The sequence below is a fragment of the Schistocerca piceifrons genome, chromosome 3, assembly GCF_021461385.2.
Source record: "Schistocerca piceifrons isolate TAMUIC-IGC-003096 chromosome 3, iqSchPice1.1, whole genome shotgun sequence".
NCBI classification, from domain to species: Eukaryota; Metazoa; Arthropoda; class Insecta; order Orthoptera; family Acrididae; genus Schistocerca; species Schistocerca piceifrons.
The window spans coordinates 722,291,792-722,311,607 of NC_060140.1; the positions used below are offsets into that span (position 1 = coordinate 722,291,792).

At 43.8% G+C, this 19,816-nt stretch overlaps 1 protein-coding gene across 1 annotated transcript in view; it reads left to right on the forward strand.

Moving 5' to 3' along the window:
• Positions 1-19,816, forward strand: part of LOC124788996 — a 68,234-nt gene extending 48,418 nt beyond the window's left edge. Inside the window, exons 4-5 of the mRNA XM_047256283.1 lie at positions 6,040-6,185; positions 19,687-19,816. Of these exons, the coding sequence (XP_047112239.1) occupies positions 6,040-6,185; positions 19,687-19,816 (276 nt within the window). The remainder of the gene's footprint in view (positions 1-6,039; positions 6,186-19,686) is intronic.

A 19,816-nucleotide genomic window follows, 5' to 3' on the forward strand; every position in this document is an offset into this window, starting at 1 on the left:
ATGTGCTACAATATCATTCTTGTGATATACACTCCTGGAAATTGAAATAAGAACACCGTGAATTTATTGTCCCAGGAAGGGGAAACTTTATTGACACATTCCTGGGGTCAGATACATCACATGATCACACTGACAGAACCACAGGCACATAGACACAGGCAACAGAGCATGCACAATGTCGGCACTAGTACAGTGTATATCCGCCTTTCGCAGCAATGCAGGCTGCTATTCTCCCATGGAGACGATCGTAGAGATGCTGGATGTAGTCCTGTGGAACGGCTTGCCATGCCATTTCCACCTGGCGCCTCAGTTGGACCAGCGTTCGTGCTGGACGTGCAGACCGCGTGAGACGACGCTTCATCCAGTCCCAAACATGCTCAATGGGGGACAGATCCGGAGATCTTGCTGGCCAGGGTAGTTGACTTACACCTTCTAGAGCACGTTGGGTGGCACGGGATACATGCGGACGTGCATTGTCCTGTTGGAACAGCAAGTTCCCTTGCCGGTCTAGGAATGGTAGAACGATGGGTTCGATGACGGTTTGGATGTACCGTGCACTATTCAGTGTCCCCTCGACGATCACCAGTGGTGTACGGCCAGTGTAGGAGATCGCTCCCCACACCATGATGCCGGGTGTTGGCCCTGTGTGCCTCGGTCATATGCAGTCCTGATTGTGGCGCTCACCTGCACGGCGCCAAACACGCATACGACCATCACTGGCACCAAGGCAGAAGCGACTCTCATCGCTGAAGACGACACGTCTCCATTCGTCCCTCTATTCACGCCTGTCGCGACACCACTGGAGGCGGGCTGCACGATGTTGGGGCGTGAGCGGAAGACGGCCTAACGGTGTGCGGGACCGTAGCCCAGCTTCATGGAGACGGTTGCGAATGGTCCTCGCCGATACCCCAGGAGCAACAGTGTCCCTAATTTGCTGGGAAGTGGCGGTGCGGTCCCCTACGGCACTGCGTAGGATCCTACGGTCTTGGCGTGCATCCGTGCGTCGCTGCGGTCCGGTTCCAGGTCGACGGGCACGTGCACCTTCCGCCGACCACTGGCGACAACATCGATGTACTGTGGAGACCTCACGCCCCACGTGTTGAGCAATTCGGCGGTACGTCCACCCGGCATGCTACCAGTGTTAAAGACTGCGATGGAGCTCCGTATGCCACGGCAAACTGGCTGACACTGACGGCGGCGGTGCACAAATGCTGCGCAGCTAGCGCCATTCGACGGCCAACACCGCGGTTCCTGGTGTGTCCGCTGTGCCGTGCGTGTGATCATTGCTTGTACAGCCCTCTCGCAGTGTCCGGAGCAAGTATGGTGGGTCTGACACACCGGTGTCAATGTGTTCTTTTTTCCATTTCCAGGAGTGTATTAACACACCTACGTTCCTACAAAGTAAACAAAAACTGCTGACGTGGAAAACAGGGCAAATTTATGCGTTGCAAGTGAGTCAAACTTCTGCAGTGCATAATCTTGCACGCGTTACCCTTATATTTTTTCATGGTACAAATCTATAAGTGTCTATGAGCGTTACCAGTGGATGTTATATACCTCCTAGGAGGCAACATTTCCATTTACAAAAGAAAAACAGAACGGAGACTGTACAAGAGCTGAAAGCTGCAAAACAGGTCCTGAAAAAAAGGGAAGTCTCAATGACAAGAACGAGGGAGGTGCAAATAAGTGAAGCTTCACACAGAAACCTGCTTAAAAAGATACGAGTCCATTTCAGATCTAGCTACACCCATTTTCTTGCTTATGTAAACTCAAGCTTGCAATTAAAACTCCTACGGCTGTTTCTTATCGCACGGAGTTAGAGAAAACAAACTGGGAAGATTCAGAATAACTTTTAATGATGAGCAGGAACTCAAAACAGCGGCACACTGCAAATGTCGGGACAGATAATATTATTGTGTGACCCTCAAAGACCTCAGAAAATTAGTTTACGATTGTTCTGAGAGGAAGAAAATGAAACATGTATTTCACAAACATTTAGATGGCTGTGAAGGATTGGGCTTCTGATTTCCTGTATTTAGCCTTAGGACAGCACACAAAACTAGTGATGGGCTCCAACAGTCAGGAAACAAGCATCAGGAAGACGCCACAGAAAAAGGTCAGTTGATTATGGTTGTATGTCTTATGGGACTGTTGGGGATGGGGGAGGACACGCCCTTCCAGGAGTAATATTTCCTCGGAACGGGATGGAAGATTGTTGGATGCATCAACTCAGATCCGTATCTCACATGGTTACAACATATTAAGAAATACAGACAGACAGCTGAGGAAAATCAGTTTTTGTTGATCTTGGACAATCACTTACCACATTTGAGTATGGACGCTATCTTTTACTGCAGGGACTTCAGTATTCATGGATTTACCGAAACGTCCATGTAGCAGCCACAAAACGTACCACCGGATTTCTGCTTTTTTCAAGCCATTGAAGGATCATAATTCATTAACCATCCGGATATTTATTTGCGCAAGAATGTATTGTTGTATTTTTGGAACTACTTATCAAAGGACGGCTACAATGACGACTGCAAGAAAGGCGCTCATGATTTATCTCACGGATGTCACATTTTCACCGAGAAAGATTTCCTATCAGTGATTTAATTGAGCATCCGGAGCTGAAGCTGGATCTCTCCAGAGCCAAAGTTGATAGGCATCTACAATTAACCCACAAACAGGACCAGGTACCTCTGTTTCTTCAAAAGAAGAAAAGGAGGCCAAAACATACAGAAAAAAGGAAATACGTCACAAATGGCATCAGTGACCCCATTCAGAAATCAGCTGTAATCGCAATTAAGAAAACATAAAAGAGCGAAAACAAAATGGAAACCGTTTGATTCTGATCAAGCAAAGCAATAAAAAAAGATCGAGAAAAACTCTACGAGCATATCACTATTCAGGATGTAGTGAAACTCAGTTACCACATCAGCAGAAGGATGGAGTCTGTGTATATAGTGAGAGGACTGGTGACAAAATGAGTCAAATCTAAAGGCCGTAAATTCAACTAAATACCTAGGAATTACAACTGCGAACAACTTAAATTGGAAGGAACACACAGAAAACGTTGTAGGGAAGGCTAACCAAATGGTGCGTTTTATTGGAAGGACACTTAGAAAATGTAACAGATCTACTAAGGAGGCTGCCTACACTACGCTTGTCGTCCTCTTTCAGAATACTGCTGCGCGGTGCGGTATCCTTACCAGATAGGACCGACGGAGTACATCAAAAAAGTTCAAAGAAGGGCAGCAAGTTTTGTATATCGCGAAATATGGGAGAAACCAAATAAGGGAAATCAGAGCTCGTACGGAAAGATAGAGGTTCTAATATGTAAACCACAGAGGTCGATAACGACCCTGTCTAAAATCATAGTAACTATTAGCACATCTTATACCATTAGGCACAAACACATATTCTCTATATGTGTCCCTGAACTGCCTTAACAACTGTTCTAGAAACATGATAGGTTTGTAGTACCATAACTCTTCTATTACAATAACTGCAGCCGACGCATTTATTATGTTTCCATAAAAAATACTTGCGAGGATATCAATCCGTGCCTCCGTGTCAGATATCTGGAATGCAAGCCGGAATGAATCAGGATAGTGTCTGATGTGCTCCCAGTTTTCGTAAAATAATAATAACGCCGACATAATCTGGAATAATATGCCTTTATTTAGAACGATACATTCCCTCCCCTTTTACAAAACGTTAGCGTAACAATATTTTTAGCCATAAATGATACATATTTAACTTCCGCTTGAACATTATCGTCTGCTTTAGGTTCACTACCACTAACAAATACTCCAACATAAAATGAATTAGTCTGAAATACAATATTACCTGCACCGCATTGTCTCTCAATACTAGTCCAATCTGTTACTTTATCCAAAGGCATTGATTTCTCTGGTCTACTATAGGTAACAAAAGATACGAATTTTTACCAGTATACCTCTTCCAAGGAACACCACTACAATCGAACCTTGACAGCTAAAACGCCCTAGTTTATTATTGAGACACAATTTAACTTTTTCCATATCACCTTGTACCTCAAAAAACCTTCTGTTAACACTGTTATCCAACGTTAGTCTCTCAACCCTACCATTTATACGATACATATGTATATGTCTTCCCCTTGTTAAAATTACATTTTGATACTTGCTACTGAAAAATACCATTTCATCCTTAATATTATAATGCCTAAATGAAGGCAATTGCACGGCATATGAATCAAACTTGCCCTCAACATTAGCTGTTCTACCAGAGGATTGAAATGATAGAGAGTTGTGAAAGTGGTTCGATGAACCTTCTGCCAGGCACTTAAATAAGATTTGCAGAGTATCCATGTAGATGTAGATAAGCATCCGGCTCTTATTCTGAAGATTCTGGACGTTGAATTTGTGATCTTTGTTGAATAGCATTTCCTCTGACAGTAATATTTTCGTAGGTTTTTGAATTTTTTACTCTGCCTTGTTGACGAGTCTCGGTAGCGTACACAAAATCTAATTTTATGTTAGTAGTAACTATTAATATGATGTGAAACAAGGTACTTTATATAAAGGTGCACTGTACTCGAAGTCAAATGTAGAAGAAGAAATGAAGGACACTATTGTTTTCTCTTTTTAATAATAACGTGCAATAATTTTTTATTTGGTGCCACAGCTATAAATTTATTAAAAGACAATTCCATTTTCCACCCTGGCTGTGTTATGATCACAATCATTAATTTCATTATTATCAGTTGATCTCGGCGGTGCACCATTTTCAACTCATTACGCATATCCTAGTAATTTTACGCTATCTCGAACATGAGTAAGCACTTGAAAATGGCAAAAATCAGTTGACCGTGCGAAATAAATGACTGCGATCATAATAAAGCCAAGGTGGAAAATGAAATTGTCTTTTAATCAGACGCAGGTTCACCCCACTATAAATGCACTCTTACCCCATTGTTCGGTATATTCAGAAGAAAAGCCAGTTGAAGTGTTATTATAATTGATGAAGTTTCCTTGAGTACACGCTCATTAAGTGTTAAGTGCGCAATTTTGCCATGCTGTTCCCTATTCAAGAATAGGTCGAACGAGCGTTTTTTTAAGCCACTTCTTTCGTAAATTAATTACAAGTGGTAGTTACAAAGCTCTAATTATCACCTCGAGAGAAATCAAGCTACGACCATGAAACTTGATGTTAGTCTCTCCCTGTATATTTGCTCTTCAGTCCGAGACGTTCTTCCCAACGATGGATGACTTGGTGGGGACACCTTGGTTGTCAAAACTGTATTTTTGCTGTTCAGTTAACGTTCCACCTCGAAAATTACTTCAATGTCATTCTGAAAATGCCTGTCACAGTCTGTTTTCTTCATCCGAGGGAAGATCTCACTGGGTGCCATGACAGGCGAATACTTGAACATCCCAAAGAAGCAGCTTATGTGACTATCCTGTGCGGAATGAGCTGGGGCCTTGTCGTGGAACAAAAACGCTACCTTGCACAGCTTTCCGCAATGTTTCGTCTTGACTGTTTCATGAAACCTCATCAGAAGATTTCGGCAGTATGCTTCTGTGACAGATTGTCCCTCAAGAGCGTAATGTGTTACCACCACACCATGGCAGTCCTCCCACCCCAAAAGATAAAAACGACAGAAGCACTTTGACCAATCACGTTTGGGACTTCGCCATTTTAGGCGGTGGTGAACCACTTGTTTCCACTGTTTGCTACGCTCCTTTGTCTCAGGGTCGTAATGATCCACCCCGCACTCGTCCTTGGTGATTAGGCTGCTGAAAAAATCTTCTGGACTGGCAATATTTCAGCTGCTGCCCCAGTTCGACGGTCTCTTCCAACGGGTGTGACCATTCACGGGACCCAGTGGGCAGTGACTTCTGTGATGTTTAAAATGTCGTGCAAGGCCTTGATAACTGATCCACGACTGCTTTTCACTTTTTCCACCATCGCCCCGATTGTTATACGTGGAGCACCAGGGCGCAGTAGACGGTGACCCGATGCTTCAGCCACATTGTTTCTCCTGTGTCCCAGGTGGGCCCCCAGGAGAGGGCGGAGCGCTCCCTACTGGCCAGCTACCTCAGCTGCTCAGGGCAGCGCGAGTCCTCCTGTCTGCAGCGACTCGTCTGCGAGATGCAGCGCCCCGATGCTCCAGAACTCGACCGCCGAGTCATGGATGTGTAAGTACTCAACTTTCATACATACTACACCCAACATCCTTTTGGCTCACCGGGTGTCTATAACTCGGTAGAAGTATTTTCTTTGGTGTTTCAGCTGTTATTTGCCATTTCATTCTTCGTATGTGTAGAAGGACTTAACCGAAACAAATAAAAATCGTCATGCGTTGATAGCTTCCCTTCTGATGATCAGCTTCATCACCTAGTATACAACAAAAGCCTGCGGCGGGGCGATTCGCCACTATGTTCGCTAGCACTGAGTGAAGCAAGCTGCAAAATTAATGTCCGCCTACCTCAGTATAGCGTTCGTTCACCAACCGCTGCTCTGCATTCGTAGGTACTATGCAGGCGATGTTAAAATCAGCGTTGAAGAAAACCATCGTCCATACTTACGATTGCATAGTCCGCGTAACTCAGGTAACAAAATAAACCTGCAAATTACTAGTATTAACGGGCATAAGGGGATCCTTCCCTCCTTCATTGAAAATGTCCGCTTATCGATACTAATGTTTATTATTGTCTTTTAGCTATTGTGTCAACAAGCCCACATTTACGTCAATAGCGCAACCACTACTAAAGTGCGCGTCGTTTATGATGGCGGTCGAGTTTAGGTTCGTTCTGCGCATCAAAAATGGTTCAAATGGCTCTGAGCACTATGGGACTTAACAGCTGTGGTCATCAGTCCCCTAGAACTTAGAACTACTTAAACCTAACTAACCTAAGGACGTCACACACATCCATGCCCGAGGCAGGATTCGAACCTGCGACCGTAGCAGTCGCGTTCTGCGCATCTGATGTCACAAAACACAGTCAGCCAATGAACTGAGAACGACGTTGCCAGACCTCGACTGCAGTGCAGAGCATGGACGAGTGTCCTCAGTTTTAGAAACGTTCAGTCATAAATAAAGTAATTGAACAAAAGCAATGTCTTGATAGCAGACTTTCTTTTATAGAAAGTTTGGAAAAAGCATTCTTTATACCAATTGCTTCATATTCTATTAATGAATTAAACCAAACAAGCAATAAGCCTCCTAATTCAGGCGATACCAAGGAAAGGTGTTTGTATCATTCTCACTAACAGCTTTTTCGCAATAAAGAACAGCGGTAATCGTTTATTTCCTATTATACTTCGACGAAACGTAATTCATAATCATACCAACAGTGTTTGTCGGTATTTTGCGCGGTATTTAAAGTCCTCCGGGAGTTACATTGAATGACAAGCTGTGTTAGTGTAATGGTTAAAGTGTATGGGTGCTAAGTGGAAGGTTCTGAGCTCAAACCTTGATCGGTGGCTAATATTTTCTTTATTTGAAAACAATATCGAAGTGTCTTACTTCATGAATTTTATTCGTTTGAATGCAATTTTTTGAAATTTCTAGTGGCAACTAAAATCGACCATATGGAAAGTATACGCTATGGACTTTTACCTCTGCAAACTCTTCAAAATTTCGTGCAGTGGTTTACTACATCTAATGCTGCACAATAACTGCGTTGAACATCGAAACAAAATTAAGTCATTTATGGGGGGAAGGTATCAGTCGAGAAGATTTGTAAAAATCAAATTTTTGGGCCAAATAGTTTTTGTGAAATCGAATGATAAAGTGTGTCAAAGCAGTTGAAACACCATGTGTCTGCACAGGCGAGCAGTGCAATGATGACAAAATCGCGCACATCGCGGAATGCTGGGAGCACGTCTCTGTAGCAGCGAAAGGGTTAATGCGGCCGTGGTGGCTTTACTTCATAAACTACGCGCTCTCCCCTAAATGTAAGTTTGTGAACTATACTACAGCGCTGTTTCTCTTGGCGCGTACAACTGGCAACGCAGCAATCTCCCGCGTCTGGGCGGGCGTGCGCGAACCGCCAAGATTAAAGAACTGAACTATAGTGCATGCAGCTTATGTCACACACAAGACATCCAGAAATGTGCTAAGTCCAACCCGAAATATTACGAGGTTAATACAGTCAATACTCTGCTACGAAATGAGTTTCACACTCGGTCCTTTTCAGTGGATTCTTCAAATGAAGATGCAAGCCAAAAATGTTCTGTAAATGCATACTGAACACTCTCATTGGTTGATCAAAACGAACAGCCAATCAGATTAATCTTTCATGATCATATTCGCGCTCAAATCTGCTTTACTCCAATCAACATTCGCAGATGCATCTACTTCATTTCATGCTGCAAGTATTAACCAAATGTTCCATCAAACCAAACCAAACGAAAACTAAGAGAAAACTATACTTGAAATATACTTTAGAACTGATTATCATCTTACTACCTTTCTGACTGCCTTATTACAAAAGCAAACGCTCATAGACATACGTCATCCGCCAGTTAGGGGGATTCACAGTTTTTTCATGACATCCTGGTGGCGTAACACTTGCTAGTTACGTAAGGTGTAATACAACACAGAATTGAAATTTGACTTATGTCCCACATACACACTCACATTCACTCTCATTTACTCTCACCCTAACACAAAATATAAATATTTCCTTTTAAACTCTTATCGAAAGTTTAGAATTGAAAATCATTATAAAATAAATCGGCACACTAAGAGTGCTATTACTGTTTTCAAATAACAAAAGAAATGTAAACTGCTATTGTTACTATCTGAATTTATTTCGTAAGTGTCGGTTAGGTACTTTTTAATAGGTTTTTTATACCTCTGAAACAATTATAGGTAGCGGTATCAAATTTCGACACAAAGCTCGTCTGAATAACAAAAGGTCATGTACCTAATTTGGAATAAAACAGCTAATATTTAACGTAGTTATTTAGTTTCTTAGGTGAGATAAATAAGTGGTTTTAGTACGCGCCACAGTGAGCATTCCCACGGTCCACTTTAGCGACAGGTGGGGCTATGACGCATACGGCAGGCCACATGCCGACCGCCATACTGCAGGCTCCCAAAACAGCTTGCCATAACCTAACACACTGCAAAAATCTGTAGTCGCATAATAGCAGCGACTCTACAAAACGTCTCTCCCTCTTCCTGCCCCTAGACATCGAAAAACTCTATGACCCTCTGGCATTCCAGTCTCCTCTTAAAACTCCACTGCTATCGACTTCCTATCAACCACGGCCACCTAACTCCATACTTTCTGTTTCATAATGAATAATCCCAAAAAAGTTGAAATAGTTTCATTAGTAATGTTTCTTTACTACAAGCTTGTATCTGTTATATGGCTTCTGCAACACTACCACGTGCTAACAATCAGAACGAGTATATGAACATTTGCTTACTGCAACACACAGGCAAATGTACATTCAGTTCAGATCAAACGCATATGAATTTGCCCAGGCTGAGAACTCAGTTCCACAAATTAACAGTCTCTTTCAGAAGTAAAGAACTGTCCACACACAATGTCAGTTACCCTTTCGCTGACCAGGCTGTGGTCATCACTATCTTCGTGGGCAGTTTAGCTGTGGGTGGCAGATTCCAGACTGGTTGCTAACCAAAGTTCTGACCTGCATAGCCGATGTCATGTGACCAAGAACTGGTGAACACAGACTTCTGGCTGTCAAAGATGAACTGCTGGTTGTCGAGGACTCCTCATATCTTAGCTCCGCCATTGATGAGGTCCTCCAAGGAACTGGTGCTGACTCGCTGGTTCACAAGTAATAAAGCAGTGTGGGTTCCTACATTAAATCCGCCTGACTGGCTGTCGCTGCAAGCGATAACATGTGCCTCGCTCATTGGCTCCACAAACGGCGTAATGTCATCGTTGTGCATGACTGGTGGAAGTGACGAAGTATAGCAAAACAGTGCATTCTCCGCTGGCCGGATCTAGGGGCAACTGCTGTGACTCTCACCATCCTTGGCCTTGCCTAAATGTAGGCATGATGACACTTGGACTACCCAGAAGGGGTAGCGATTAGAGTGCTGCAACGCTCAGTGTTTGACCGGTCACGGCTCGCCTTTTGACAGGGGGACCGAGCCGCTCGTGTCCGGCCCCACACGACTGGGCTCGGTCACGTACTCGCCCCATGTCTGATGTCCGGATTCCGGACACGCGGATAACCGAGCATGACCGGTCACCACTGACGTCTCACTTCACCTCGCCCCTACTCGCTGCACTGTACTGCACAAATCCAACACCTCTCTCTCTCTCTCTCTCTCTCTCTTTTAATACAAAAGTAACATTTCCAGGAACGGGTACGTGAGACAGCTAAATTCATAAAGAACTTGGAAAGTAAAACGATATTTCAATACAATCGCGGATAGAAGACGAGTCTCATTTCCAAACAAAAGATATATTTTTCCTTTCATTTATAGGAAACATTAAATAAGTGCTTTCCCTGTAATCTAGAAGACAACCATCTTCATAAAGAAATCATACAAAGAACATTAAACATTTACAGACGTAAGTAACTTGTCATACTTTTCAATTGTTTGCAACATAAACAAAATTATAGTTATTGTTGATCAGCAGTAAATCACTAACGCGTTCCGGATTTAATTGGCTGCGGCAATTTGTTAGTAACATGCCGGCTTTACTAAAGCACCTTTCACTAGGTGCGCTTGTTGCCGGGATACATAAAATACATCTTGCATCTGCAGCCAAATCTGGCAGATCTGTTTCATGTCTGCTCCACCACTTTAAGATGTCATCATCATCTCCGGGGTGCATTAAAATGTACAGATCTACTTCATCTGCTGCGGATGATCTGTTGTTCCTCCATTCGTTGAAACGATCTCTCTTTCTGGGTGGTGATGACACAGTACTTGAAGGATCTATGATAATAAACAAAAGAGACAAGTAATACAGAACTGATATGGAAATCATCGAACGTTCCCGTAAGAGACCGATGACCTCTCTGTTTGGTCTCTCCCCCCAAACAACCCGACCCCCGTTCCCATAAAAACGAGATGTTTTACGTTAATGAAATATTATACGAGTCACAACATTCCCGTTTCTCTATAATACACTTTCCACTAACTATGCAAAAACGATTACGTTAATGATTGCATGTTGTACCTGCGTACGTAGCACACATTGTCGCACATTGCTAAGAATTTCCTGCTTTTCACTTATTTCAAGCATATTAAGATCACGGAAGGACGGCCAAAGAAACGATCTTTTTGAGGTTTCCTGCAACTGTGTTTCTTTAAATGAGTGGTTCCCGACTGGAAAAACAATAAAGTGGAGCAGTTTATGTACGATACGTACCCAGTAGACGCAATGTTTTCATCTACAACCAACAGAAATGTAATCCATACTTGGCTTTTTAGACCTTCCCGTGTAAACATTGGTTTCAATCTTACGTCTTACTACACTGGCTTCCTCGCGCTGCTTGACTACAGAGAGAGAGACACCACAAATGAGAAGCCCGTACTGGCTCCAGTGTCTCACGGATAATAACACGTGTAATTTGTCTGAAGTTACGTGCTACGTATTCGGTCACGGCTTCTATGCTCGGTCACCAGAACTAGTGCGGGCAGCCTATCCAGTTAGGGTGTGCTCGCCCCACCTCGTATTTTGTGCTCGCTTACTCGGCCATGCAGGGCTCTAGTAGCGATGTGGGATACAACATCCCTCCCCTTCAATAGAGGGAGGAGAAGCCTCTTCTTCTTTGGCAGGTGCTGTGGTGTAATGGGCAAAGTTCACCCCCATCCTGCCACTGTGTTGACTTTCCTGGAGGCTGCGTCCAAGGGCTCAGATGGTGGCAGAGTGTCATGACTGGGAGGCTGCTCCATTGCTGAAGCTTCCCCTTCTGAGACAGACGCATTGCTGGCACGTGGGACTGAAATGTGGCTAGATCTCGGAAAGAAGAGATGTATTGCCACTTGTCCAGAGCTGGTGGGCATGTTCCCACAGCGTGTCTCCATCTGCCATCAATACAAAGTACATGGGTTGCTTGGATGGCAAACCACCATCCCCAGTTACCATTCTTCTTTTCTCCACTGTACCTCTGAATATGAGATCTTGGCATTGGCCTGAAGACCGTTTTCTGTTGCCAAATCCTCTGGCAGGGTGCCACGAGAGACAGGACGGACTTCATCTACCGAAGATGCAACATATGCTCTGAAGATGCGTCCTTGTGGAGCAAGTTTCTGTAAAAAGAAAGAAAATTTGTAGAAAGTCCTCCAAAGCATAACAGCCATGAATTTCTTCATTTTCTCCTTGAATGTCCAAATAAAGCATCCAACCACGCCACCTTGCCCTGTTGAAATGATACTGTGGAGATGCTGTATACTAAGGGCCATGCAGAAAGACTCAAATTATTGACTAATGAACTGTGTGGCGTAATTTGTAACAATGGCTGTAGGGAGACCCTCCAAGGCAAAAATCTCTTCCAGAGCACGGACCGTTTGAGGTGTCCCCGTACTGTTCATCCTGACAACATAGCAGTAATTGGTGTAGGTATCCACAGACCACAAGAATGAGCCGGTTTGTCCTCATGTAGGGCACAGTGTAACAGAGCTGAAGCTGAATCCAGGGCTCCGTTGCCTCAAGCCAAGGCAAAGTACGCGATCCACATTATCATCAATGAAGCAGATGTATTTGCCCAAATCTTGTACCATGAAGCTCAGCTGCGGGAGAAAGTTCAGTCCCATGAAATTAGCTACAGCATATTGTTGTAACCTGTTGTAACCGCGACCGGAACGGTCGCGGGATGGCCGAGAAAACGCGGCGGGACCAAACGGAGAGCGGCCCGCGAACAAACAAACAAACGGAAAGGACGGACACGAAACAACGACGGACGATGGAAAGAAACCTTACGACGACAACACACAAGAAGCAACGAAGTGACAGAGACAACCAAACGAATCCAAGACGTCCACTAGTAATGAAAACAAAGAACGGTAAACACGCTGTCTCTTATCGAGGCGATATGTTAAGACTGATGCAACGATTAGACTCGCTGGATGAGAGAGATGCAGGCGCTTGAATACTCTATCGGGGGCGCCGTTTTTGGCCGCTGGAACCACGTGTTCCACTGTGACGCCCTCACACTAATTGCGGGCCAGAAGGCGCGCGCCGCCACAGCTTACGGCGCAATGGTGCAGAGGCCTCTAGGGGTCTTCGACGTCCATGACGTCTGGCGGGGATTCAAATTCCACAGCGCGCGGTCCCACACATATGATTTCGCTACTAGAAGGGGATCCTGCACTTTTTTGTTTTTATACAAGACATTCACCATAGAAAGACCTTTGACTTTAATTGTCTGATCACTATAATTCTTTGGCATGCCGTGAAAATTGGATAACTGCGGATCACCAATAAAAGCAAATTTCTGACTGCTATGATAATTTTCGCGAAACCGGTGTCAAGTTGGAACTGAATGTTGCGCCCATTTAGTCAACGCCTACTAACATTGCTTTATTGATGTAAAAAATGAATATGAAAACACTGTTTTCAAAATAGTGAACATCAGGTTCAAACTCATCACCAGTACAAGCAGAGCACTTGACGGTTCGTCTTTGTTTCTGTAAACATTGCCTTTGACATTGTTTCTGACAACATAAGTACTTAACGTTTTTGTAAAAACGCAACTGTCTATCATGACCCAGGACCCTCTGAACACAAAATTTAACTTTAGGAGGCTGATGTCCTAAGGATTTTGATTGGCCTCCAGTTTGAGGAGCGGAGCTGTTCTAAGACCAATGGCAGGTTGACCGTTGTGACTGAGGTGTGCCGCCTTGAACGTCCTCTGTGTTGGAGAAATCGCTCGTTTCCTTAGCCTGTCCAAAGGTTTGAGTAACAGATGAACACTCTGCAAACGTGGGATTACTCAAGCGAATAAAATCACTACGCACTCCTATGTCTGAAGCATGAAAATGAGCATACTGAGTGATTCTATGATTATGTTACAAATTTTCAAGGATTATGGAGAAGGGTAAATGTCTCAATTTGAGGTAAGGGATCCTGGTCCGGAAACGACCGAGCCGAAAGATACAAGCGAAAATCGTTCTGATACCTCTGGCAGTAGGTGTCTCCTGCAGCAAGCTCTTTGCTTTCCGCATTCTGAGAAGAGGTTGCATGGGCCAAAATAAGAAAAAGTTGTCTATGCAGGATAGCGAGTTTCTGGAAAACCTGGTGTTCTCCGAGAATATTTTACCTGAAAATATCAAGGAAATCTCAGGGAATTCTTTGTTTTTAACCTTGCACTGATATTTAATTATTCAGTTTTCTAAATCTTAAATGTTTAAAATAACCCATTTAGTATTTCAAGGTGTGTTAATTATATGAATAGTATTCCGTATAAATTATCGATGTTTTAAAAACTGCGGTTAAACTACTGCTTATGGGTAGCTTATCTCAGGTTAGAGGAAAGGGGAAATTCTCAGAGACCCTTTTTTTTTTCACGTTTGAGTATTCACCTTGCTATTAAACATGGGCTCCAAAATGTATACCTTAAGAGCTATGAGCAGAAGAGACGTGTTTCACAGTAGCAAAAATGAACAAGTGTTCATAGCTCTTAAGATATCCGCTTTACAGTCCATGTTTAATAAATATTTTTTTCTTGTTTTGGTCCATGCCACCATCTCTCATAATACGGAAAGGTTACAGTAGAAGAGCTCCACTGTCAGAGGTACCAAAACGATTTTCTCTTATAAATTTTGACTCGGTCGTTTCCAGACCACAGTCCCTTACCTCAAATTGACACACTTACCCATTTCCATCATCCCCGAAAGTTTGTAACATCAAAACGAAATAACCCTGTTTGCCCTACACAATTTATGGCGTGCCGCCACCACCATAATCCTATTTTCAAAGTATTCAGCTTTCAGATACTTCCCCAGAAAGTTTTTCTGCATGATGCATTTGATAATAAAAAAGCAAGTTTGATAAAATCAACTAAAGTTCCTTATGCTGTAAAGTGTTGTCATAGACTGTCGGTGTATTTGACTCATTGTACCTTTGCCGCGTCAAATGGGCGGACAGCTGATGGCGTCCGTAAATTTGTTGTTGTCGTTTCCGTTCCTGGAAACATTACAATAAATTTTCTTGGGTAGCACTCACCTTTCCTATTGTAGAATTAACGGACTGGAATACGTTCAACATTGTCAAGGTAAAATCAGCCATCTGAAATGTATTGCCGATAGATCAGTTGTCAGCCAACGTGATAGAGTAATGAGATAAGGTTCCAACAAGAATAATACCCAACAAGAATGTTGGTTCCAAAAAGAAAAGTTCCAACAAGAAAACGGTCCATCAAGAAAATTTATAAATTCCCGAGTTCGGAAATATAACGAGCTCAATGCCCTGTAATACTGTCCTCAAGTCAACACCTTGAGTTAGAAAAACGTGAAAATACACTGTACAGTGCACCCTCGAAACGCGAAACAGCTCATCAGTGTGATCCACTCTATTTCCTCTTCAATGGCTGCCAGTGAGTGCTCTTCCCGGTTCAAAGTACCTGGTTGACTGCGAGTGTTTTATAGGTTCGTTAATCCGTACGACTGCAGTATCGTGCTATATGTTCTGCATCACGTTGTCCGCCTGATTAGCTGAGTAGTAACGTGCTACCTCCCTTGCAGCGGGCCCGGGTTCGATTCCCGACCGGGTTGGAGATTTTCCCCGCTCCCGGACTCGGTGTTGTGTCGTCCTCATCATCATTTCATCAGCGGCACTCAAGTAGCCCAACGTGGCGTCGAATGAAATAAGACTTGCACTTGGCGGCCGAACTTCCCCGAATGGGGCCTCCCAGCGAACAATGCCATACGAAGATTTCATTTTTGCATCACGTTACACGTAAGTAATTAAAACAAGTACATGAACATCTGTTTACTGCACCACCCACACAAACGTGTATCCAGTTCAGATTAAACACCTCTGAGACTGTCCAGTCCGAGAACTAAGTTCCAGAAACGTACAGTCACTTCCAGAAGTAAACAATTGTCCAGTCGAAATCAGTTACCACGCGCTGCCCAGGCTGTGGTAGTCACTACCCTCGCGGCCAGTTTACTTGTGGATGGCGGATTTCGGACTGGTGGCAACTCTCTTCCGCATTTTGCTAACACGATCGCCAGCCTATGTAGCTGATGCCCTCTGACCGAGGACTAGTCAGGACAGACTCCTGGCTGCCGATGATAAGTTGCTGGTTGTCGAGGAATCGTCAATTCTTGGCTCCGCTGAAGATGAGCTCCTCCGATGAATTGCCGCTGAATCACCGAGTCGCAGGTCATAAAGCCTCACGCATTACTATACTGCATCCACACACTGGCTGGTGCTGCAGTCAATAACGTGCGCCCAGACTGTTGCTCTACGAGAGGGGCGATGTCCTCATGATGCGCGACTGGCGTGCATGACGAGGCATGACGAAATAGTGTGGTCGTCCCTTGTGGAACTTAGGGACAACCGCCGACGTCCTCGCCTCAATATAGGCGTGGTGACACACTGCTACCTCAGAACTGCAGACTACCCAGCAGGGGTAGTGATGTGGGATACAACTGTATCGTGTGGAACCTGTAATCAAGGAACTGCTTACAAAACACTGCCACAACGGAATTCTATCCTAACATCAGACAAATGAATTAGGTTGGACTAACAGAAGATACTGAGTGTATAGAAATAAGGGTCGCTCAAAAGGGTCACAAGCTTGTTTCACTCATGACAAAGTGTATAGAAACGTTTCAAAATCGTTACTGGAAGACGCTTGTAACACAACACCTGACACTGTAATTTGCGGAACTCTACTAACAAGATTGTGAGAAATTATATTCAGAACAAATCAACGAATTTTCTTCATCCGCCATATATCGTGTTTTTACGGAGGCTGAAAAGAAAATTAAGTTAATACGGAGGCTATTTTTTTTCAACCTCCGTTTGGTTGCGTATTGGAAACCGCAGTGAAATTAAAAGATGTTTTGTTTGCAACATTTAGCTACACCTCCCAGCTGTTTCTCTTCATAATCTCCGCTCCAACTTGAACATTTGTCGTAGCGTGGTACCCACATCCCTATACGTTCGTCATAAAAAGCAGTTACTTGTGCTTTCCGCTGTTTCCCTACACTGCTCTGCAGCTCGGCGTCTGTGCCAAAATGCTGTCCTCATAGCCAGCGATCAAGCGAGCGAAGAGATAAAAATCAGAGGGAGCCAAGTCCAGGCTGTACCGTAATCAAACACTTCCCATCGAAAATGCTGCAGGGAGGAGGGCTGCCCCTGCAGTGTGTGGCCGAGAATTGTGATGTGGGCTGCATGCAATGAGGCGAAACCTCTCACAAGGGAACCGCCCCATCGCATCCCCCTCAGATTTAGTTATAAGTTGGCACAGTGGATAGGCTTTGAAAAACTGAACACAGATCAATCGAGAAAACAGGAAGAAGTTGTGTGGAACTAGGAAAAAAATAAGCAAAATATACAAACTGAGTAGTCCATGCGCAAGATATGCAACATCAAGGATAGTGTGAGCTCAGGAGTGCCGTGGTTAGCGTGAGCAGCTGCGGAACGAGAGGTCCTTGGTTCAAGTCTTCCTTCAAGTGAAAAGATTACTTTCTTTATTTTCGCAAGGTTATGATCTGTCCGTTCGTTCATTGACGTCTCTGTTCACTCTAATAAGTTTAGTGTCTGTGTTTTGCGACCGCACCGCAAAACTGTGCGATTAGTAGACGAAAGGACGTGCCTCTCCAATGGGAAAAGAAAACATTTGATCGCAAGGTCATAGGTCAACCGATTCCTCCACAAGAAAACACGTCCGACATTCTATACGACACTGGTGAGGCATGTGCGTCACATGACAGGAATATGTTGTCGACCCACCTAACTTGTGCACTTGCCGAATGTGTAAAATGATTCTTCTTCCTTGCCCGATTTAGGTTTTCTTGTGGATGTGATAAACACTCCCAAAAAAGTGATGAAAACATAAGAGTTTGTCACATAAACTGCAACTAATGAATGCAACAGTTTCGCAGTAGCACAGTTTTCCCTGTGCTCTGTCAAAACATATGTTTTTAACGTTTTCAAATTTTTCCCTGTGTAGACCGTCAAATCCTGCATGTGTCCAAGCAAATCTGAACATTACCTGGAATTTTGGAGAGCGAAGTTGATTATGTGTGTGTGCCTGAACTTTGATAATTGACACACGATCACGTAAACAGTACTGCTCTGTGTACCTGTGCAGCTTCGCAAAATAATTGTCTGAAAATAAAAAATTAAACTTCTCTGTCGTCGGAAGACTTGAACCAAAGACCTCTCGTTCCGCAGCTGCTCACGCTAACCACGGGACCACGGCGCTCCTGAGCTCAGACTATCCTTGATGTTGCCTATCTTGCGCATGGACTACTCAGTTTGTATATTTTGCTTATTTTTTTCCTAGTTCCACACAACTTCTTCCTGTTTTCTCGATTGATCTGTGTTCAGTTTTTCAAGGCCTATCCTCTGTGCCAACTTATAACTAAATCTGAGGGGGGTGCGATGGGGAGGTTCCCGTGTCAGTAGGCACCTAACACTTGGCGGAAGACGCTATTTCCTAGGCGTCTTTGGGTGTTCACTGAGCACTGAGAAGTGAAAAGTATTACTTAATGCGATGAATAGGCATACTGGAGACACTGCGTGACACATATGTGCGAAGATTCAGCAGATTTTTACTGTGGTTTTAATTTCGCGCCTGATCGGACGTTGAAAAAAAAAAAAAAAAAAAAACTCTCGCAGTACTTCACGCTGAGGGGTACATAACCCTCCACGTTCTATACCAAGGCAATATTCACAGCCCCTTCTTCTCAGTGCAGAAACCCCCTTAACAATTACCCATCCCACCAGCTTATAGCCCTGGGTCCCCATATCCTTCCCTTTCATTAAGGCCTCCCCCGCCACCTGACCCACTAGCGCCTCTTCTAGTTCCAACCTTCATTTACAGATCCCATTTCCCAGGCCAATGTAATGCCCCCACCCCCACATGCAAAGCAACCTACTTATCTGTTACTATCCTATTTCCCCATCCTTCCTTCCTACCCCTACAGCATTTACTGGGACTTCAAGGGACTTGCCACATGCATCGTCGTCATCCTCATTATTGTCTCAGCATCAGCTATGCCTTCACCAACTGTGGTCTGTACTAAATCACCAAAAGGAATGATATTATTCCATTTTAATCCTATTATTTTAATCTTTTAACGCAAAAACTTCCGTTTATGTATTATTATACGGCTGAATAGTACCAATATGTATGGTACCAGCCCCTCCCAATTTGGGGAAGGAGAGGAATGAAATGACCAGTGAGGGGAAAAAGAATGTGAGATGTACACACTTGTTCTTGTAATATCCCACCTGAGAATGGAAGAGGAAGATATCGTAATATGTAGTACAATAAAAGGAATTCTATGCCGCGCACTTTACGGTGATTCACAGGGTAAGGCATAACTGTGGGCTTTGTTGACAGGCCACTTACACCGCAAGAAACGCACGTATTGCCCAGGAAATTCCACTGTTTTCAGTGCCAGCCATAGGGCAGTCTTAAACCAATCAATATTTACAACTGAGTCAGTACATTAAAAGCCCTTGTCACAAACTATTCTCACCAGTGACAGTATAAAAAAAATTGTCTGTTTTTCAGGATAAAAGAAGAGATATTCTCAAACGAACTTGTTCCCGACGCTGTCAAGAAGAGGATCACCCAAGCTTCGGACGTTGGTTTGACAGCGGGAAAATGTGAACAGTTCCCATGCAGTGAGGTGCAGCGCTAA